At 44.4% G+C, this 23,231-nt stretch overlaps 1 protein-coding gene across 2 annotated transcripts in view; it reads left to right on the forward strand.

Annotated features, from left to right (window-relative positions):
• The window catches only part of PIK3R4 (phosphoinositide-3-kinase regulatory subunit 4), a 125,248-nt gene that overhangs the window by 47,618 nt on the left and 54,399 nt on the right, over positions 1-23,231 (forward strand). For both annotated transcript variants that reach the window (XM_058657099.1, XM_058657101.1), the window contains exon 3: positions 18,879-18,986. In XM_058657099.1, coding sequence (XP_058513082.1) covers positions 18,882-18,986 — 105 coding nt within the window. In that variant the 5' untranslated portion in view covers positions 18,879-18,881. The remainder of the gene's footprint in view (positions 1-18,878; positions 18,987-23,231) is intronic.

Genomic DNA, 23,231 nt, shown 5'->3' on the forward strand with positions numbered 1-23,231 from the left:
GATGTGACTTTGGAGCCCTGGAACAGACCCAGGCAGCTACACCATGGAACTCCACGCTGCTGCCCAGGGCTGAATTGTGCTTCTCCCAAGGTCAGCCTCCATACACAGGCCAAGATTTCACAAATATCCTGAGAAGGAAAGGACTTAATGCTGCGGTGCAATTTGATTCAGTTTGGAAGGATGTGTGTCTGTTTAGCATTTAAATTTCCGTCCCCAGAAAATGCAGTGAGGATAGAACAGAGCTGTGGCCTTCCTGAAGAAAGTTATCTGTGCATTGGACCTCTTCCGTCACACAGCCCATTAGCTTTTCATTTCTGGGGAGACAGCCCCTGTCTCCAATCCATCACACAAGCTTATTAGCCACGTTGCTGTGTGTCTGGGCGGGTGCCTGAGTCCTCGGCCCTTCTCCATTTTCATTTTCTAGAAAGTGACACAGCAGGGATCTGATTTGGTGAGCAGACTCCACAGAGAGCTTTGTCTACTGTTTATTAGTTCATGATGAAAAACAACTCTGCAGAAAAACATAAAGTACGTTCTACTCTTGGATCTGAGATAGAGTCTAAGTTTGTTCAAACTCGTAAAAAAAAAAAAAAAAAAAAAAAAAGCAAAGAAAACTCAAAAAAACAATAGCAACCCAAGCTGGACTTGATAGAGTACTGAGATAGTTTTAGTAGGTGTACTAAAGTTGCTTTATCACAAGAAAGTTAGGCAGCCCAAATACAATTTTTTTTGATATGCCAGCACTATGGATGGTGTTCTCATCAATCATTGCAGGATAATGTCACAGTGGGAAGAAAAGGGAGCATGGGGGAGAGAGGAACTTTGCTGAACTGAGTTTATTAAAGCTCTGTACAAGCAGGTATCGGGAGTGCACGCAGGGCTCAAGTCAGTGGAACACTAGCGTGTTTTACTCAGACTTTAAACTTGAGCTTTCAAAAGTGCATGCAATTTGCAAACACTTGCTGGTTTAATTTTTCTTTTTTCTTTTTTCCTCTCTGTCTCTCCTCCTCTCTGTATATCTGCCTTTCCAATAAAAATAAATGAATCTTTGAAAAAAATGTGGATTTGAGGCCTGGCGCCAAGGCCTAGCAGCTAAAGTCCTCACCTTGAACATGCTGGGATCCCATATGGGTGCCAGTTCTAATCCTGGCAGCCCTGCTTTCCATCGAGCTCCCTGCTGTGGCCTGGGAAAGCAGTCAAGGATGGCCCAAAGCCTTGGAACCCTGCATACATGTGGGAGACCCAGAGGAGGCTCCTGGCTCCTGGCTTTGGATTGGCGCAGCACTGGCTGTTGGAATCACTTGGGGAGTGAATCTTTGGATGGAAAATCTTCCTCTCCTCTCCTCTCTGTATATTTGACTTTGCAGTAAAAATAAATCTTTTTTAAAAATGTGAATTTCAAAAGTTTTGCGGCAAAATCATCTTATCTATTCATCTCAGTTGCCACAAACTTAACACATGTGTTTTTTTCTACTTGATCTGAAATGCAGACAGAAAGACAGTCATCTCTGCTTTTGTTTCATGCCCTAAATTCCCTCAGTTACAAGGCTGGGCCAGGCTCAAGTCACGAGTTTAATTTGGATCTTCCATGTGGGTGACAGGGACCCAGCCACCTGAGCTGCTCCCTGACTCAGTTGTTCGAGTTACCAACTGATTCCTCCCAAAGGATGCATCAGTAGGACACTGGAGTGAAGAGTGATTCTGGGACTCGAACACAGGTGTCTCAGTGTGGTCTGGGATGTCCCTTTGACATCTGAACCGTGCACGCCACGCCTGTCTCCACAAAAACCTTTTGAAATACTCTCACATAGCTTGTGTCCTACTATCTTGATTACTATGGCTATGTAGTAAAAGTAAGTTTTCCAAGTTTCTCCCTTTTCAAGGTCGTCCTATTCTGGAACCCTTCATTGTTACAGTAAATTTAACATCAACCTATTAATGTTTATTAAAACAAAAGGAGCTGTTTATGATTTTGCTAGAGATTGTGTTGAATTTTACAGATAAATTTTAAAAGCATTTTCATCTTTATATTAAGTTTTTCCAACCTATAAACATAGAAATGTCCTATTTATTATTTGTTTATATGGCCTTCATTAGATGCTTCAACCATGTTGTTGCAGTTTCCAGGGTTCCTGTCTTGTACTATTAAGTTTATGAGGGGAATGGAAACAATCATGGAAAAAGTAAAAGATATTCTAATTTTGGTGCAAAAAAAAAACCAAACCTTTGAAATCATGCAGTTTTTTCTTTTTTTCTAATTAGCAAAGTTTTTTTAATCTGCATGATCAATTTCCATGAGTTACTTCTTTTAAAAAATTTTTTTTTATTATTAGAAAGTCAGATATACAGAGAGGAGGAGAGACAGAGAATATCTTCTGTGTGCTGGTTCACTCCCCAAGTGGTCAGAACAGCCGGAGCTGAGCCGATCTAAAGCCAGGGGCCAGGGGCTTCTTCTGGATCTCTGAGGCAGGTGCAGGGTCTCAAGGCTGTGGGGCGTTCTCGACTGCTTTCCCATGCTACAAGCAGGGAGCTGGGTGGGAAGTGGGGCTACCAAAACACGAATCAGCGCCCACATGGGATGCCAGGGTGTGCAAGGTGAGGACTTGAGCCCTAGGCTGCCACACCAGCCGACTCAGAGTGGAACAGGACATCAGAAAATAAATAAATAAATCCGGTTATCCTGGCAGGTGGGCCTCAGGTGTCCTGGTACACCCAGGTGTCCAGGTGTCAAGGTACACCCCAGTTTTTGAAGTTCTTAGGAATGCTCACCTGGCTTTACGAAATATGCTTGTCCCTGCCAAACCATCTTCTCCCACTTTTCAAAGTGGACTCTATGGTGATGTAGCATGTGGAGCACAGTGGTGAGCTCAGAAGAATGTCTCAATCAGAGGTTGTGGTCCAGGGCTGCCCACCCAGTCGCTGATATATCTGTTGTCTTCAAATTCTTCGAGGAAAGCAGACATTACTCATGGCATGGAGGCGGGTGGCCAAGTCCAAACAATGCTGATGAGTGTGTTTAGCCAGGACCTAAGCACTGTTGGTCCCCAAGCTCTGGTGACTGCCAGTCACCCTGGAACAAGGTCTAGCTGTCCCAGAAAGGAGGCAGACCCTGGTCTTGGGCTTTGCAAGTACGAATGCAAAGATTATCACACTTCAGAATCTGGAAACGTCTTCACAACAGTTTTCATAGAAACACTCAGGCTGTCCTCACCGCCATCTTCAACGCGAAACCTGCGTTGGTTTCCAAGAGCAGCCAGAAACCTAAAGACCCTGAAGACTTCCCCAGAGTAGCAGCGGGCTACTTACCCACTGCTCAGCAACTGCCGCTTCAACTGGAATCTGCATTTCAGCTTGCATGAACCTTTTGAAGAGCCGTAGTTTTCCTAAGTATTTTGTTCTTTTTGATGCTGTTGTAGTTAGTGGATGTTTATCAAGGTGACAAAGTTCTATTTTTGGTTGTTCAAGTGTTTCTGTCACAAATAAAGGTTGATTTCTTCATGGGACAAACTTTGGCCACTTTGTCTTACCAAGAGGACAGATTTCATGTATTTTGTAGCTGTAGTTCTAAGATAACCATAATTTTGTTTCTCTCCTTCTCCTTCCCTCAACTCCCCTCTTTCTTTCCTTTTTTCTTTAATTTTTGCAAAAACATAATTTTAACACATTGTGTAACTATAGGCTTAATGCACCACTAAAAATCTGAGTCGATGAGTTTTTAATTCTATCCACAATGGAAAGTGCGTCAGCAGTGTAGACATGTTACCTAAAAGCATGAGACCAGATGAGTAAATTAATAAAAAATGCCTGAACATAGGCATCTCTAAGTCACCTACATTAAGGGGAAGGTAGAGAAGGAGACACGGTGATGGAATAGGATCATGGCAAACATCAGGAGAAAATCAGCTTAGGGTTAGAGCCCTTGGACTTCCAATAAGGGGATGGTTAGGAGATCAACTGATGTAGAGGTTTCTTTCTTTCTTTCTTTTCTTCTTCTTCTTCTTCTTTTTTTTGAAGAGAAAAGTGGAAGCTTGCCGTCTGGGCTTTTCCCTTGGGAAGTCACGCCTGACGTCTCCAAGAACAGGTTCGGGTAGCAGAAGCCAGATTGTAACAGGTAGAAGAGTGACAACAGAGAGGAAAAGCTGCAGAACAAGGCAGAAAGGGAAGAAAGGACGGGGGTTAGGAGAGAGACGGGAAGGACAAAGTCATTCAGGAAAAAAAATACAAAGTTGGTGAATTCAACATTTAACCATTTAATCTAATGTCTATCATTGTGTGGGTGTGTAGCCCAGTGGTTAAGATGACTGTGTCCCACTCTTGGAGTGTCTAGGTTCGAGTCCTGCTTCCTGACTCACCCCAGCTTCCTGCTAATTCCAACCCTGACAGTTTAAGGAATTGGTCCCTGCGCCCTATATGGGTTGAGTTCCTATTTGCTTGCTTTGGCCTCATGACTCCTCAGCTATTGTGGGTTTTTGGGAAATGATATGAAGGACAAGAGGTCGCTCTCAAAAAGCACATCAAAATAAAATGAAATCTCTCTAAGAGCATGTTTGTATGGTTTTGAGCAAGTTACATTTTAAAGCATTCAATAACAGAAATTCTCAGAATAGAAGCTAGCATTCATATGTCAGCACCTTGAATCTTTCATAAAATGTTACCCTCTCTTAAAACGTGGAAGGCAGTCTAAAGCTGAAACAGATTATCTTTTAATTCTCAATATTACCAAAAATACGTAGACAAAGATTTTAAAAGAACCACAGGGGTAAGAATGTGTGTCCTTTCTCTTTGTGGTTCTTTGCCCTCCTAATTACCATCAACGCTGTTGCACCGGGAGCGGGCTCTCGTGTGGAAGCAGGCTACCGACAGTTGCAGCTGGGATTGAACTCAATGCTCACTCTGAGACATGTTCTTTCTTTCTGTTCCAAGGAACCGGCTGGTGCTCCAACACCAGTTAATTGACTTTTTCCACCTCCCCCACTGAAAGCATTTAAAAGATCTTATCTTTTAAATTTAAAAGATGGGAACATTTTATTCACAAAAATATCATTTCACCCATAAGTGGGTATAATTATTGAATGTTAATAAAGCATCTTTTAAATGTTTTAGGAAATGTCAAGCCAACTAACCTGATTTGATTATTATGCATTATGTGCCCGTATTAAATTAGCATATTGTACCCTATAAATATGTACGCTTAAAATAATAGCCTTGGAAGATCTTTTTTTTTAGTATCCACCTCTTCAAGACACTACGAAGAGTTTGGTACTCCGCCTACTGATGCCCATGTGCCTCCTTAGCCAGAATGAAAGGAAGTGACTTTCCAATGACTTGTCTTGTTGAAAATGGAAGAAAATACTGTCAATAAATCAATAAGGATGGCAGGCATCAGGTGAGCTGCCAGTTAGAGTGATTACATACTTTCCCTCTCTCAAATACAAAATTTAAAAAAATTTTCAAAGGCTGTTCCTGGCTTGGTCCTGTTCTGGCTGTTGCAGCAAGGCAGGATTGCTATTTGGAACTCTCTTTCTCTCTGTCACTCTGCCTTTTAAATAAATACAAGAAATCCTTTTAAACAATTATAGTGAAATATGCTGCAATTTTAAAAACATTTATCTATTTTCATTGGAACAGCAGATTTACAGAGAAAAGGAGAGACAGAAAGAGTTTCCATCTGCTGGTTCACTCCCGAAATAGCCACATGGTCAGAGCTGAGCTGATCTGAAACCAGGAGCCCTCTCCATATTTCCACATGGGTGCAGGGTCCCAAGGACTTGGGCCATCCTCTGCTGATTTCCCAGGTCACATGCAGGGAGCTGGATGGGAAGTGAAGCAGCCGGGATTAGAACCAGCATCCATATGGGATGCCAAATTGCAGGAGGAGGTTAGCTTGCTATACCACCACACCAGCTCAAACATTATAATTATATAAAATTGTAATATTTAAGTAATAAGAACGTTATTATATATTAATATATAACATTTCATAAATACACAGTGGACCAGAGAAATAAAGTGAGTAGGAAAAAGTCAACATTTTTTTGAGTGACTGAACATGTTCTTGGTGATATCTGGGTTGAATTAACTGTGTGTCTCCACGTACTCTCTGATGAAGCGTCTTCCTGTAAGTGTCCCAAGGATTGCACGGCCCAGATTCCCACTCCACACATTGTGTTGCTGGCATGAGAAGGCTGTGGATCTGGGAAGGCAAAGCTATGCTTGTTAGCAGAGACTCAGGTTAGACTGTCAGAAGCACCTGCAGTTGTATTGGAAGCAAGGGAAATGGATGCCACCAAGAGGATAATTTTGTGCTGATGTAGGTGACAGCTCCGTGACACTTCCCTTTCTTCTCCTGACCAGATTTTTCATTTTTCTTGTTCCAGTTCATTCTAACAATGGTGTGCAGCCTAATTACTTTTTTTGGCATGGCTTTAATTGAGGCCTTTTACCGCTCGCTTAAGCTCAACATTACATAATTGTTTGCATTTTCCCTTTTTAACCTCTTCCAATAACTGCTTTAATCAGTGGACTTCTACTGACTTTGGAAGCAAAAGGTATTCGTTTTTCTATATTTTGAAGTCTAAGTAACCTTGTCTAAAATAATTTAATCACAAAGACTGAAGTAGAGTGATGAAAATGTTATTAGCATATGCAAATCATTAATCATTTCTATACGATCATACATTCAACTATACCGCTTCATAAGCCTGGTTTGAGAGAACAAAGCGATTTGGGGGACATACTGTGAATGCAGAAAAAATAATTTCCTTTAATACATTCACCTTGGATCATTTTTATATGGCAGCCTTGTTGGTCTTGGTTCTCTCCTCGTATCTATATAATATGCAGGAGTAATTTTTATTCAACAATTATACTCAGTATTGCTCAAGTTGGGATAGTAGTATTTTAAAGGCAGTTTGGCTTAATTTAAAGAGAATGGATCTTTGGATAAAAAAAAATCCTATTTCTGTTTATTTTTCTAATCACATATTTGAAAGGCAGAAAAACAGAGGCAGAGAAAGAGAGAGAGAGAGAGAGATCTTCCAACCTAGTTCATTCCCTGAATGCCTGCAACAGCTGGGGCTGGGCCAGGATGGAGCTGAAAGCTTGAAATTCCCCCAGTTCCCATGTAGGTGGTGGGGACCCAGCTGCTTGAGCCATCTCCTTCTGTCTCACATAGTGCGCATTAGCTGGAAGGTAGACTTGGGAGAGAGGCAGGACTTGAAGTCAGGCACCTCGGTAGGGAAGTCTTCACTCCAAGTGGCATCTCTGCTATGCTGGCTTTAGGGCGTTTGACCACGTGGGCGCTATCATAGATCGCAGTGCTGTGGTGGGAACAATCTTTAAGGCAAAGTACGGACTCTGTGGGGACTGCACAGGCATACCAGGTTCTTGGTGAGCAGTCATTCCGCAAGCATGGATCTCCACTGAGATGATCTCCCCACTTGGACAAGGTGCTTTCACTTGGAGATGCTGACAAGCACGCAGACACCAGACATGGCAATCTGGAGGAAGAAAAATAGGTCATTCTCAAGCAAGTGTTAACAGACAAAAGGAATTCAATTTATTTGAAATGGGTATGTGGCAGTCAAAAACATCTTCTAATAGCCCTCTTTAAATACATGAACAGGTGTTTATGAGGGCATAAAAGGAGTCCGTGCCATCTCGGTTTAATTCTGGGTAGAAGAGAGCAAAATTAACTTAAGTTGCCACAACAGAACAGGCTTAACAAAATGATTAGCATTTCAACTGTGGAAACTAAGAACCAATTCTAGGAGAGATTGGCTGAGGCCAATTTCCTACACAATATCTATTTCCGTCATTCCCCTCTCCCCTGACTACCTGGTTTGATTATTATTTATTTATTTACTTAAGATTTATTTATTTGAAAGGCAGTGTTACAGAAAAAAGAGATGGAGAAACAAAGTGTGTGTGTGAGAGAGATCTTCCATCTGCTGGTTCACTCCCCAAATGGCCACCATAGCCAGAGGTGAGCCAACCCGAAACCAGGAGTATCTTCCGCGTCTCCCACATGGGTTCACAGAGCAGGCCACCTTTCTCTGCTTTCCCAGGCCATTAACAGGGAGCTGGATGAGAAACAGATTAGCCAAAACTCGAACTAGTGCTTGTATGGGATACCAGTGGCACCCACTCTATCATAGGGCCATGTACCCTTCCCCCTCTTAACAGCACGTATTTCCCCTTTCCTTCCCTCCTTCATGCAATCTAAGAGTTTCACAGAGGGAAGCCTCCCTTCCAGTAATTCCAGGGTGCATCCCAATTGCCTTAGATTAATGAACACATCCGTCTCCACAGGGGTCACGGAGCTAGAAGAATCAGAGTGAGTTTGCCAGTTCATCTTTGCATCAGTGAAAAATAAATTCTCCCTCTTCAGGATGTGACGTTCAAATGTGAAGTCTAGAACTGTGGCGACCGTTTGTAGGATGAGCAGAGAAGCCAACCTACAGGCAGAGGAATAGAGAAAGCAGAAGAGATGAGGGACTTGTTAATATGACATAGGTGGTGGCTCTAGCCCGCCCCATCTTTTGGACTGTCCAGCTCCCTAATGTTCAAATTCCTCTTCACTTATTGCAGCAGAAGGGTCCTGATGGAGTGCCGCCTCATTCCAAGTGTGCTTGTTGTTCCTCTTCCCTAAACGGGCGGCCAACCTTCTCAGGAGCAGCAGTTGGGAGTTCTATTTCAGATCTCCCACCACACCTAACACCATGCCACTTGCGCAGCAGCCACTCCAGAAACGAGGCTCGGAGCTGCCTCGACCACCATCACCTAGTATTGTATTGATGAGTCTCAGCAGGTGGACAGATTGGCTTTCAGGTTATCCTCAAACCCTTTCCTACGCTGAGCTATCACTGTCATTATCGTTCAGACTAGGAAAATGGTTTCAGCAAATGAGTTTGCTGCCTTTCATTAACTTTCTGCCACTCCAGCACTCGCCGAAACCTAGACTGTCTGGAGCAGGAAAAAAATAATAGATTTTAGGGGGAATTCTACTAAAACCATCATAGCAGTCACAACTCATTTTTAGGAGGTACTAAATATCTGCGGAAATAAAACATGCAACTCCCAGAACACTTGGGAAATTAATTTTTTAATTCAACTTTATGCATGGCTTGCCATGGCAATATTACATATAATAGAAAAGCCGAACCATTAACTAATTCTCCTTCAAAGAACTAGCGATGTTAGCATTTGAAATATGTCTGAGGTGGGAAAAATTATGTGTGGTATAAATGTGATTAGCACAGTTCATCACATACCACGGACTTAAAAAAATCAGTGTTGGATGAATGTCAAATTCTGCTCTTGTATCTGATTCTTTAACACCCTGTCTCTGTAGGTGTGTGAACCTCCCTGTTGTGGTGGTGGTATTTCCAGTATTCTTTTTGTTTGTTTGTTTTTAAAGATTTATTTATTTTTCTAGGAAGGGCAGATTTACAGAGAGAGGAAGAGAGAGGGAAAGATCTTCCATCTGTTTGATAACTCCCCAAACGGCCGCAATGACAAAAGCTGAACTGATCCAATGGCGGGAGACAAGAGCTTCTTCAGGGTCTCCCAGGCGGGTGCAGGGTCCCCCAGGCGGGTGCAGGGTCCCAAGGCTTTGGGCTGCCCTTGATTGCTTTCCCAGGCCATAATCAGGGAGCTGGATGGGAAGTGGATCTTAGTTTCCAGGGTTAAGTTTGTGTTTCATCCTCCCATCTTTTGCTGTCCCAAGCCACCGCCTCTGCACCCTGTGGTGTAAGTTTTGGAATGTATGCCTGGGGCAAACAGCACCTTTCTCCCCTAGACCTGATGCTGTCTGGTTCCTTCCCAGTGTACAGACCCGGTGGCATGCTTCTGCACATTGCCATGGCCTGGAGTCTCCTAGACTTCAGCCTGGACCTCCCGTTTGCTCAGTTCTCCCAGGGCAGTTCCCTGGACCTCTCCCATGCCTGCTTGGGAGACTTGGGGATCTTAGTTGCAGAGGAGGGCACGTTGTTGACGGCTTTTCTCAACCTCAGAGTTGGCACAGCCAGCCTCAGTGATCCCTCTCCCCAACTTTGCCTCTTCTTCTTCTTTTAAAAAATTTTTTTGGTTTTTTTTTTTTTTCCATTTCCTCTATTTCTTTTCTAGAATTGTTCTTTAACGACTTCTAGCAAACTTTCCGCTCTTGACCTTCCTCCATGAACCACATTTTCTGCCTTTTCCCTAAACTCTTGGTAACATCACCTTTTGGGTTTCAAGCATCTTTTCTTTTGAAATTTTCCATGTCATCCTCTGTTTATCTCAATTTTCATATACTCTTGTACTAACCATCTGGTTTGTAGTCACTAATTTATTTTTTCTCTCTTCATTTCTTCTTTTCTATCTTTATTGGAAAGGCAGAATTACAGAGAGAAGGAAAAGCAGAGAGAAACATCTTTCATCTGCTTTTTCACTCCCAAAATGGTCACAACAAGAGCTGAGCTGATCTGAAGCCAGGAGCCAGCATCTTCCTTCGGGTCTCCCACAGGGCTCCAGGAGACCAAGGACTTGAGCTGTCCACTGCTGCTTTCCCAGGCCATAAGTGGGAAGCTGGATGGGAAACGGTGCAGCCAGGACATGAACTGGTGCCCATATGGGTCCTGGCACTTGAAGGTAGATGATTACCCAATTGAGCCAACATGCTAGCCCTTATAATCACTGATTTCCTAAGACAACGGCTCTCAACTCTTTCTGATAGAAAATAATCCATGCTTTGGAGTCATATTCATTGATTTTCTTTTTTTTTAATTAATTTATTTATTTTTAATTAATATTCAGCATTATGTGACAGTTTCATAGGCTTTGGGAATCCCCCTCCCCCTATATTCATTAATTTTCAACTTTCAGTTCCTTGGTTTCCTCACCTATGAGACAGGACTAAAATGCCAGCCCACATAGATTACAGGGAGCTCAAAGGATCACACACAGGAAAGTGCATGGAAGCCTGTATTACACCAAGCAAACCTTCTGCATGAACGGTACAATGTACACACAGAATCCCTAAAGCCTGGAAGAGCAAGTGGTTTCCACTCTGCCTCGTAAACCAGCCCAGGAACGCCTTCCTGCTGCTCCTGGTCGCCAGCCTTTACAGCAGCAGGTGTTCATAATGGAGAAAATCACAGGGCCCCAACACCTTGAGGAAGCTAAGAGCTGTGACAGCATAGGCACTGAGCGTACAGGTCTCTGGAGGCTCTCAACAGTTTGGTCAAGTTCTTTTTTTAAAAAAAAAAAAGATTTATTTATTTTTATTGGAAAGGCAGATATACAGAGAAAAGGAGAGGCGGGAAGATATTCCACCCGATGATTCACTCCCCAAGTGGCCGCAACAGCCGGAGCACGCCTATCCGAAGCCAGGAGCCCGGATCCTCTTCTAGGTCTCTCACGCAAGTGCAGGGTCCCAAGGCTTTGGGCCGTCCTCGACTGCTTTCCCAGGCCACAAGCAGGGAGCTGGATGGGAAGCGGGGTGGCCTGGACACGAACCTGCACCCATATGGGATCCTGACATGTGCAAGGCCAGAGCTTTAGCTGCTAGGCCACGCCGCTGGGCCCAATTTTGTCAAGTGCTTTAGTATCCTTGTCAAGTTTACTGCTTTTTTCCCTGGACTGTGGGAAAAAGGGGAAAAAAATCACTTTCTTAGGGATGGAGATGGTAAACCAGTAGTTTTCTGGTTAAATTTGGCTCTCAAAATTTTTTCGTTTTATCTAGCAGTAACCCTTTTAAAAAGTTGTGTTCAGAGAGCTCTGGAGGTCAGGTTCTCCAAGGAGCTGACTCTGAGCCAAAGACTCTGGAGCAATGATTTGTTAAGAAAAGCTTCCTGAGGACAGCCCAAAGCCTTGGCACCCTGCACCCACGTGAGAGACCTGGAAGAGGATCCGGGCTCCTGGCTTGGGATTGGCTCACCTCCGGTGTTGCGGCCATTTGGGGAGTGAATCATCAGATGGAAGATCTTGCTCTCTGTTTCTTCTCCTCTATGTATATCTGACTTTCCAACAAAAATAAATAAATCTTTTTTTAAAAAAAGGCTTCCGAAGTGAAATCAAGAAGGCATGGGGAACCAGGTTGAGGAAGGGGGAAGCCCAGCAGGATGGGGTTACAGGTGGAAGCTGAGTTGCAGCTGCAGCCCTCCCAGGCCAGGTGCTGCTGAAACAGGAGAGAGACCTCAGAGAGGATCCAGCCCAGAGGGAGAAGGCACCTCTTACAGCCCTGGCTCTCTGGGGAGCGATGGCCAGGAACACGGCCAGCATTATCTCCAGGCAGCTCTGTGCCCTTACCAGTGATGGACTCCAAGGACCCCAGAAGGAGCCTGTTCAGTCCCCAGGGTGAGGTGTTACCAGAGAGGCATGCAAGAAGTGGGGGGCAGGCAGCAGCTGGCAGGGTTGATCTAAGGATTCAAGGTCCATACAGTCTGGTTTGCAACAGCCCCTCATCTGGCTGCTTTCCCAGGTGCCACTCCTGGCTTCTAGAATGAGGGGGCTGTGATTGGAAGGAGTGTGCTTGCTCTAGGCTTTGCTTATTGAGTTCCTTAAACAGAATGAGAAAACTGTCGATGACCCAGACGTAACAGAACGGAGATTCCATGAGGACCATGAGAGTTAGTGCTGAAGTCACCTCTCCCCTGGTTCCCTTTGTCTTCTCCACGCCATCAAATCACTTCCTCTATTTGACCTGGCCCTCATAGGTATTTCAGGTGGTGACTACCTAACTCTTTGGATGGAAAATGAATGGGTTATGAGAAGGTCAGATCTGCTACATATACACAATCAGCACCTCTCGCTTCACTTCCCTGGGCCTAGACAGAAGCTCTGAGAAGCTGCGGAGGTCCCAAAGCCATAGAGCTGATACTGGGAGAAGCAATGCACTCCTTAATGACTCCCGGGGGGGGGGGTGGCTCAGCCTAGGGCTCAAGCCTCATTGTGCCCTTCCACACATTAGTTCATACCAGGCTGGCTGCACAGGGGGTCGGATTGGATGGACTTATTAAATTGTAGAGCACAGTGTAAATGTTTAAGTGTGGTTATGACCTCAAGAAATATCTTGTGCTGCTGAAACTGATGAGGTTTGTGGGGGCAGCAGCTACAGGTTATTACACAGAAAATGGAGGGTATTAAAGCTAATTCTCTCCATGATGCCTTTCTAATATCGCCTAAATGTGTTTTGTACCTTAATGTTTTCCACCAACTCATTGGTAAGGATCACACTTGATTGTAGCCCACTGGAGCTGACGACTGAGGTAGCTAAGGAAATCAGCTCCTGGTTCACATTTTCCAAATGTGAATGATTCCATAATTGTAGCCTTCTGAATACTTCCAAACGTCAGCTGGTTTAGAGCATATCCCTAGCAACACGGAAACGCTAATTCAATGAGATCATGCCCAGACAAGCATCCGGTCCTGTGCTTGGCACAAGAAAGCAGCCCATCAAGCTTTAAAGAACCGAATCTTGCAAAAAACCAAGGCCTTAGGATTTAGGCTGGAATGGTATCTTGAAATGCTTTTCATTTGAACGATTTCCAACATGGAATGCAACCTGTCTGTTTGCAGAAGCATTTCTCAAGAAGAGGTTCAGGCAGGTGCTGGTGGACATGCTTAAGCCTTCAACCCAGGCCAAAGGAGACACGCGATGACATTGAAGGCAGAGCTGAGTGCTGATTGACTGCTGGGCTGCAGCTAGAGATGGGGCATGGGCCGTGGGTGCCTGGGAAGGCATCCCAGGGTACCAGAGGATGAGACAGAGAATGTGGAGGTGGAGATGCAGTACTTCCAGTTACAGCTGTTGGGCAGCTCAGGAACCTGCCCTGGTTTGGAACTGGAGCTAAAAGCATCAGGCTCTGGTCTAAAAGAGGCTGGAACAGCACCTGCCAGCCCCAAGGTCATGCTGGCAGCTGACAATTAACCTGGTGTAGTATGTGCAATCAGTTATCTGTCTTCGTGGGTGACACATCTGATGGGCTCATTTAATTCTCATTGAGTTCCTGGACAAATGATGATGAATGTGATTTACGTGGCCCTTCAACAATACAACCCAGGCTTATAACCTATTCCCTTCCCCTTTTGGAATGAGTAGCCTCTTAGTTCCAGCGTCAATTAAAAAGATTCTGCACTACCAGAGTTGTTGCTCAGCCTCTTAGGTCTTCCTTTTTATTCCCAGCTCTGCACATTTCTCCTGCCTCTCTCCACTATTGTGCCTGAGATTCTGTGTGGGGGAGCAGGTGGATCAGTGTGAGGATGGGATGGTTTAAACCTCCCTTGCTTTCCCCCACTGACCACTCAGTTGACTTAAGGTCATAGTGGCAGGCCAAAAAACGATAGCAGTGAAATTCCCTTGTGGAAGGGTTCGATGCCTTCCTTTGTTTCTAAGGAAGTTCCTCTGGGTGGTGGAAAGGAGTGATTCTTTTTCTGCAACTCCGTCTGGGAGGTGCAGTCATCCCCTCTTCCTTTTGTCAACAGTCCTCCTATCCCAAGTTCAGACATGCTTCTCACACCTGCACGCACGCACACACACACACACACACACACACACACACACACACACACAAACACACACACAGAGTCTCCAGACTGGAAAGAAAAACCCATTCTGAGAAAGGGAAGATTTCATCAACGAGCATATGTTCTCATACCAAATAATTTAAAAAACTATATGAGTTTTTTTAAATGACTAATTTCTTTATAACACTAAAGACTCTAGGTCAGATTATGTTAGTTGAGCAGTAGAGCAGTAGAGCATGCTTTTAACTCTCTTTTGTATCATAACACCTTAAATGCAAGCAGTGTTTCATCACATCACCTACAATGCCTGAGTAGAGACTGTTGTAGGTCTCTCTCTCTCTCTCTCTCTCTCTCTTTCTCTCTCTAGCTCTCTCTCATATTTGTTCCTCTCATCTCTCCATTGCCAGCATCTGCAGAGCACTGGTTCGGGATTAAACTGCAACCTAGCTGAAGATGTCTTGTGTTGTCTCTGCTCCTGTGCTTGAGCCCGTGTTGCATTCCTCAGTAGTCCCATTCCACTCCGTTAAAATGGACTCTTGGTTATCCAGAGAAGACATTGTTAACTCCCTAAAGAGTTACCCTACCCAAGACAGGGCTAGAAGTAGATTATCCACTAAAATTCCTGTTGAAGCAGGCAGGAGACTTACAAGAGGAAAGTGAGTGGCCGAGGCAGAGCAGGGAACACCTCTGCCGTGGGAAGAATTCTTCCTCAGCTGGGAAGTGTAAGTGAGGCGAGGCTGGCCCAGAATCGACGGCCTGGACTTCCCGTTTGTTTAAGGCAAGCTGGAAAACTCGATTTTATGTCAAATCTCCAAATTTTCTAGACAGATACAGAACATGACGCTCTTTTGCCTAATTAGGACACAAGTGCACAGTCCCACTTTGAGCTCCCAATCCAAGAGAAGGTGGACATGTCCATAAAATATACGTTAAGAACACACATAGAGATTTTGTTCATAAAAACCAAAAAAAAAAAAAAAAACAGAAATAAATCAAGTGGCCGTTGCATAATGCCAACTTCCAGCCCCGTCTCTAGGACCTTAAACAAGACCAGGTGGAGTCAAGAACTGTCTCCACAGCCTGTGGTACCTCCGAATCGGGGAGGTGGGATGATTTGGGGCTTCTGCTTTGTGCTGATGGCCTTTGGGCCGTCAGCACAAAGGGGTGGGCTACGGTTAGGACTGGTAACAGACATGACGCCGCAGGACTGACAGACGCAGCAAGGCCAGGAAAAGCCTTGGCAGAGACTGGGGGCTATTTCAGGGGAGTCTGTCTTTCATAAAGTTCTGGGATGCATCACAAAATGACTTGTGACTTTTTTTTTCCTCCTGGAGAAGAGTCCTTAAAAATGGTAAGATTGTACTGATGATGCCAATGGAATACTTACATCATATGAATGCACTGACATCATAGTAAGTTGTATGAAAGAAAATAGTTTGGGTTCAGCATGCATTATAGCAGATTCACAAAATCCACTATGACTTGGCAACAAAGAATGAACAAACATGACTTCTCCACAAGGCAGTGTGAATGGCTATTATTTTAAAAGATTTATTTATTTTTATTGGAAAGGCAGATTTACAGAGAGAAGGAGAGACAAAGAGAAAGATCTTTCACCTGCTGATTTATTCCCCAAGTGGCCGCAACAGACGGAGCTGAGCTGATCCAAAGCCAGGAGCCAGGAGCCTTCTCCAGGTCTCCCACATGAGTGCAGGGTCCCAAGGCTTTGGGTCGTTCTCTGCTGCTTTTGCAGGCCACAAGCAGGGAGCTTGATGGGAAGCAGAGCGGCTGGGACATGAACTGGCATCCATATGGGATGCTGGTGCTTCGAGATGGAGGATTAGCCAGATGAGCTGAAATGTCAGCTCAGATTTATTTATTTACTGAAAGGCAGAGTTCAAGAGTGACAAAGAGACATCCATCCCCCGGTGTCCTCTCCAAAGGCTCTCCAAGCCTAGGCCAGGAGTCTGGAGCTCCATCCATTCTCCCATGTAGATGTCAGAGGCCCAGGCACTTGGGCCATCTTTCACTGGTGGAAGAAATGAATCCGGTTGGATTGGAAGTGGAGCAGCCAGGACATGAACCAGTGCCCACGTGGAATGACAGTCGTAGGCGGTGACTTTAACCCACTAAGCCACAACAAGGGCCCCTAGTCATCTGTTGCTAAAAGGCCTCAAGCTGTAGGAAAGACACTTGGTTGTAGATTCTTTAGCCACCAAGCAGTGAGAGAGATCCATCTTGAAACACAACCTGATGTTCTGAGTGTCCAGAAATCATCCTACCCCAGCCGTTTGGTTTTCTGTTGGTCTGGCACTGATTCTGAAATCTGGCTTCCTTGTGTATTAACAACCTGGTTGGCAGGTTGGACCAGGATGTCTTGTTAGGCATCTGTCTCAGGCAGTGGAATAGGATACAGCCCGTTTCCTGATCGTGAGCCAGAAGGAAAGGCAGAGGACTCTCTATTTGACAAAAGCAACAAAGCACTCATTTATAGCACTCCACTGCGCATGACAGATTTTCACGAATCAGTCGATGAGGATAATTCAATGATATAGTGCAAGGACTAGACTCAACCATGCAACATCCTGAAAATCGTTAGGCAAGTGCTTGAGAAATGTTATTTAAAAGCTATATAAATGTTATTTAAAAGTAATATTTAAGTGCTTTTCCACAGTGCTTTATTGCTGCTAAACAGTATTGAGAAAACCATAAAAGCCCAGATACTCGGCAACATTATTTTATTGAGAAAATCAGCCTGAAAACATTGTAATGTATAATATACGCTTTAATTCACTGTGTGAACTCCCTACCTGGTGCTTTCATCTTGCCATCACCTGTTTTGGAGCAGACCCCTCATCTCTTTTTTTGTTTGTTTTATTTTGTTTTTAATACATTAAAAAGCAACACGTACATATATTGTGGCTGGTATTAAAAGGGATCCAAATTTTTTAAGTAATGAATTTTTAGAAACAATTGTGCAGTGAAAGAACAACTACATTTTGATACATAAAAGTCTTGTTAAAAAGATTTTAAAAATTTAAAACCAGAAAGTGTTTAAATCGTTTCCCATTGCTCAAGAAAGAACAAAATATATAATCTTCATAACACAATGTGTTCTTGCAGGAATGCATATCCTAAAAATGTTAAAATTTTTGAAGTTGATGTATGACTGGAGTCACTCAGGAAGTTAAATATCTCTTGCATATTTTTACATTAGAAGTTACAGTATTAAAATTTTTTTCTTTCCTTTCAATGTATAGTCAGATAAAATAGTGAAGTGTTTGAAAGAATACTTGCTAGGCAAAACATGAAGTGCTGTTTCTATAAAACTTCAAAAATTTTAACATTTTCAGACCCCTCATCTCTTTAAGCCCTTGTTCCCCAGGGACTGCAGCCACACTCAAGCCTTTCCAGAACCTGCTTTCTTCTGGAACTTTGAAAAGCTTCAACTTAATCAAAAGAAATTCATATAGAATAAAATGCACCCATACCGAACGTGACCATGACCAAGGAGAAGCTTCCTCTTGCCCCCGACGTGACATGCCCTTCGCAACTCAGTTTCCCCTGCTCCTTGGGAACTCCAGTTCTGCTTCTGTCATGACAGATTAGTTTTTCCATTCTGGACTTGCATAAAGGGACTCAGATGATATGAGTATGTCCAGCTTATTGAGGCAGCATAATTTCTTGAAATTTATCTGTGTTGTTGTCTATGTCATTATTTTGTTTCTTTTGGTTGCTGAGCTGTATTCTGTTACAAAAATAGCCTCCCGTGACTCGCCACATTCACTTGCTGTTGGAGATTGGGCACATCTCCAGTGTCTTGCTGCTATCATAAAGCTACCATGAATATCTGCGTGCAGATGTGTGCCATATTTTTTAACACTGCTCATTAATTTTACATGTATTTCTATATTATATTTGTATAGTATGCATTTATGTATCTAAGATGTATACTATGGTGTGGTATATACACAGTAAAACGATTTCCATAGTTAAGCCAATTAACTTTACTGTCACCTTGTGTAATTATCTTTTCTGTATGTATGTGATAGAAGCACCCAAAATTCATGCTCTTAGCTCATTTGTATATGTGTGTAGATCAACCTTCTGTTGCTACGATGACACACCTGGCGCAGCCACCACTGTAAAGGGAAAAGGTTGATTTGGCTCACAGTTTGGGGTGTTCAAGGGCGCAGGACCCATGTCAGCTCAGTTTGGGCAAAGATGTATAAGTGATTGTAATTAGATGTTTCGTTTTCTAAGTACTAGTTTGCAAAGTGATTTGGCTGTTTTACTCTCCCACGTGGTGTAGATAAGAGCCGTAGTGCCCTCCATCCTCCTCGCCGCTTGTGCCTCTGATTTTTTGATTCTAGTGAATGCATCATGCCATCTTCATGGGGCCTCGGCTTTGCGTTTACCTGAATGCTAGAGGTGTTGGGTGTGCTTCCATATGCTCACGTGCAGTGGGAAGAAGCTGGGAGGTAAGCCATGGGTAGGGATGGTGAAAGATCATGTGCCCAACGGAGTTTGTGGCTATGCTTTTTTTTTTTTTTTTTTTGTCCTTCAGATCAGCATTTGCCAAGACCCCTTCCCCACTGCCTTTTGAAATGGAACTCTGGGGCCAGCATTGTAGCAAAGCAGGCTAAGCCTCTGCCTGTGGCGCCAGCATCTCATAGGAGCACCAGTTCGTGTTCCAGCTGCTTCGCTTCTGATCCAGCTTCCTGTTTATGACCTGGGAAAACAGCAGAGATGGCTCCAGTCCTTGAGATCCTGAACCTGTGTGGGAAACTTGGAGGAAGCTCCTGACTCCTGGCTTTGAATTAGCTCAGCTATGGCTATTTTGGGAGTGAACCAGCTGATGGAAGTTCTCTCACTCCTTCTCTCTGTAACTCTACCTTTCAATTAATGATAAAACAAATCTTTTTTAAGAAGAAAAACAATGGAACTCTGGAACCAGTTCCACAGACAAGTATAATCTTGCAAATCCTTTTTGGATTTTTTTAAATCATTTTCTATATTTGGGTGAAGCAAAATAATAATTACTATCTCATCAAGTTTAGTTTAAATATACTCCTTTATACCAGTAATATATGTAGACAATTTTTTCCTATTCTCCAATTAACAATAAATATATGCTGCTAGATTTACTTTAAACTCTGTGATAAGTGTGATTTCTCAGCTAGTAAATCAAGATACATCATACTGCGTTGGGCTTTGGGGCCAAGAATATGCTAACATGTGAAAGTAGAATTTAATTTTGTTCTATTGCATCAAAAAGAGCTCAAGTCATCTTCATGCCCAATACTGCAGATGCCTGCGTTCTTTGACTTCAAGATGCTAACCGTTTTGTCTTTATTTTTTTATGATTTGCTTCTGAATTAAATAATAGGAGGAAGGTTTTAGAATTTTGGTATGCAGGGTGTCTATATCCAGAAACTGACAAGCACATGGTCCACATTCCCGCTTTTTAATGCTGTTTTTGCACAGCAGTGATGTACTCACAAAGCTTTGGACCACAGGCATGCAGTTACAGATCCACTGAAGTTCCACTGGAGACAAAGTAACAGATGTGTCTTCTGTTCATCAGGTTTTGTATTTCAGTACTTATGTTCAGTAGTTTTTCTGTCTTGATTCAGCAGCTCAGTCCAAAGCACACACCCCTGGAAGCAGTCACACCATGAGACACTCCCCAGCCTCGTGAGGAATCCGCGCTGGTCCTGTCTCCTCTTCCAAGGCAGGGACTGTCTCAACCTCATGACATTTGCCTCCTTGTTTTTCTAGTAGACTTTCAAAACCCAAATGCTTGTGACATTTGGTTCTGCTTACTTTTTCAACAAGGATTTTTTTTTTTAATTGAAAGGCAGAGTGGCAGACAGAGACGTCTTCTATTGATTCATTCCTCAAATGGCTGCAACAGCTCATGCTGAGCCTTGTTGAATCCAGGAGTCGGGAACTCCATCTATGTCTCCCTAGATGTGTGGCAGGAAGTCAAGTTCTTGAGCCACCATCCTGCTTCCCAGGAGCGTTGCCAGAGAACTTGACTGGAGGCACAGCAGCCCAGACTTGAAGTGGCATCCTGGGATGGGATGTGGAACCTCCGGGTAGCACGTCAACCTGCTGTGTTATAAAGCTGCCCTTGCTTGTTTTGCTTTAAAAGTTGTTAATTTATTTGAGAGAGAGAGAGCAAGAGAGAGAGAGAGAGAGAGAGCTTCCATCTACTCATTCATTTCCCAAATGCTCAGAACCCATTACAGGTCTCCCATATGAGTGGCAGGGACCTCAGAGCCTGAGCCACCACCTGCTGCCTTACTGGGCGTATAACAACAGGAAGCTCTAACAGGTCAGATTTGAGCCCAGACAGTCTGATGTGAGATCCCAGTTGCCCAAGCCGCACCCTGACCACCGTGTCAGGTGCATACCCCCAAGGTGTGTCTTTCGAGTCTTTAAATGAGAACCTGGGTAGCAGAGGAGCCCACCAGTCTTTGTGTTGGCTCCCTGAAGGAATTCTGCTTTGTGCTGTGTCCACGCATTGTTGGACTAGGAATTGAATTCTGTTTAATAGGCTCATGCCCGTGTGGGTTGATTCACCAAAGAGAAGCAGCAATTGGATGTGTGTCACAGAAACTCTACCCAACTGTAAAAGAAATAAAGGAACTCTGACAGGTCCAAACAGTCTTTCTTGCTGCTAGATAACCTTGGCCAGCCTTAAAGGACGCGCCTTCTGCTGTGGAGCACACACAGCCTCTGGATCGTCGGGGCGGCCAGGGCTGTCTGTGTCTCTAACTGCGTCTTCCCTAGCTGGACGCTGTGGGACTCCACTGGAAGTGCTCAGCATAGGAAAGCGGTTTTTCAACTAAAATAAAAGCCTGAGGAGCAATACTGCAAACACCTGGAGAGTGGCCACCACACACTCACACATTTTACTATGTTGTGATATTTCCTTTTTTTAAAAAAAGATTTATTCATTTTTATTACAGCCAGATATACACAGAGGAGGAGAGACAGAGAGGAAGATCTTCCGTCCAATGATTCACTCCCCAAGTGAGCCGCAACGGGCCGATGCACATCGATCCGAAGCCGGGAACCAGGAACCTCTTCTGGGTCTTCCACGCGGGTGCAGTGTCCCAATGCATTGGGCTGTCCTCAACTGCTTTCCCAGGCCACAAGCAGGGAGCTGGATGGGAAGTGGAGCTGCCGGGATTAGAACCGGTGCCCATATGGGATCCTGGGGCGTTCAAGGCGAGGACTTTAGCCGCTAGGCCACGCCGCCGGGCCCACCCATGTGATATTTCCTTTTAAAAAGAAAAAAAAACAACGTTAAGCCTAGAATCCCTTCGCTCTTTAGGTGGCTATTTCCCCCACTCTGTTCCTGGACAATAGATGCTAAGTATCGTATAACTTTTGCCTGATACAGGGTACTCAAAACACTGGTAGGTCATCAATAAATGCTTGATGAATGAATGAATGGACACATAGATGCATTTGGTACTTAAAACTGAAGATGTACTGAGACAGGAGAAAAACTGAACTCACTAAATCAAGCCTGGCCCATCTGGCATGGATCTGTCTCCTGGACACACTTGCTTCTCCAGCTACAAACCAATCAGGAGCAAGGGGCGTCTGGACCCACACTGCCAAAGAGCCCCGAGCGCTCTGACAGGGACCACCCTGACCTGCACCTGCGTCTAGTGTAGCAGAGCCCAATGTGACTCATGTATGAGCTTCCTGGGTGGCAAATGTGAGCAGCATTGAGTGTGTGACATGTAAAAAAAAAGCCCCTCCTCAGCACTGAGCCAGGTGTGAACTGGAGACTCAGGTGTCAGATGGTATAAGCCACTTTAGACAGCGTGCGATATGAGTGCCGTGAGCCCACAGGGAAGCACCAGGCTCGCCTAGCCCCCAAAAGCCTCTATTCATTATTTTATTTTATTATTATTATTATTTTTAGTCTTTATTTTTGGTGATGTTTACGTTAGTAGATCAGGGTGGGAAGGATCAAGGGTTGGGTAAAGGTGAGTGTGATCATTGTTTCCAGACTTTCTATTTCTTCTTCCTGTATCTGAGAGAAGGCAGAACATAAGGGGTTCTGCCAAACCCAGCCTTCCACTCCGCCCCAGGACCCAGAGATGGGGAGCGGCCACCTGATATCAGCCCAGGGTCCTCGATATGGTGTATGCTCCGAGGGTTCTGCCCAAGTGGTTTCACAAGTTTTGAAATAGTGTCAGTCTTGCTGACCTAAGGGTGAGAAACCCTTTCCAATGTCCACTGGTTGATACAGTCGAACTTAGAGTCTCCATTTGCCCAGACATTTGCTGTCATCGTTGGAGGGCTGGTGATGCTGTCTCCCTCATTGCTGGAGGATGCATCCGGATGAACTTTGGGTTGCAGACCAGGGATCATTGGAGAAGTGACCAGGACCAGTGCAATAATTCAACTAGCTGATCCTCCACACGCCAGTACGAGGATCCCACATGGGTGCCAGTTAATACCCTGGCTGTCCACTTCTCATCCCGCTGGGATGGCCTGGGAAAGCAAGCAGCTGGGGCCCGGCGGCCTGGCCTAGCGGCTAAAGTCCTCGCCTTGAAAGCCCTGGGATCCCATATGGGCGCCGGTTCTAATCCCGGCAGCTCCACTTCCCATCCAGCTCCCTGCTTGTGGCCTGGGAAAGCAGTTGAGGACGGCCCAATGCATTGGGACACTGCACCCGCGTGGGAGACCCGGAAGAG

Source organism: Ochotona princeps, chromosome 30, assembly GCF_030435755.1.
Source record: "Ochotona princeps isolate mOchPri1 chromosome 30, mOchPri1.hap1, whole genome shotgun sequence".
Classification (NCBI taxonomy): Eukaryota; Metazoa; Chordata; class Mammalia; order Lagomorpha; family Ochotonidae; genus Ochotona; species Ochotona princeps.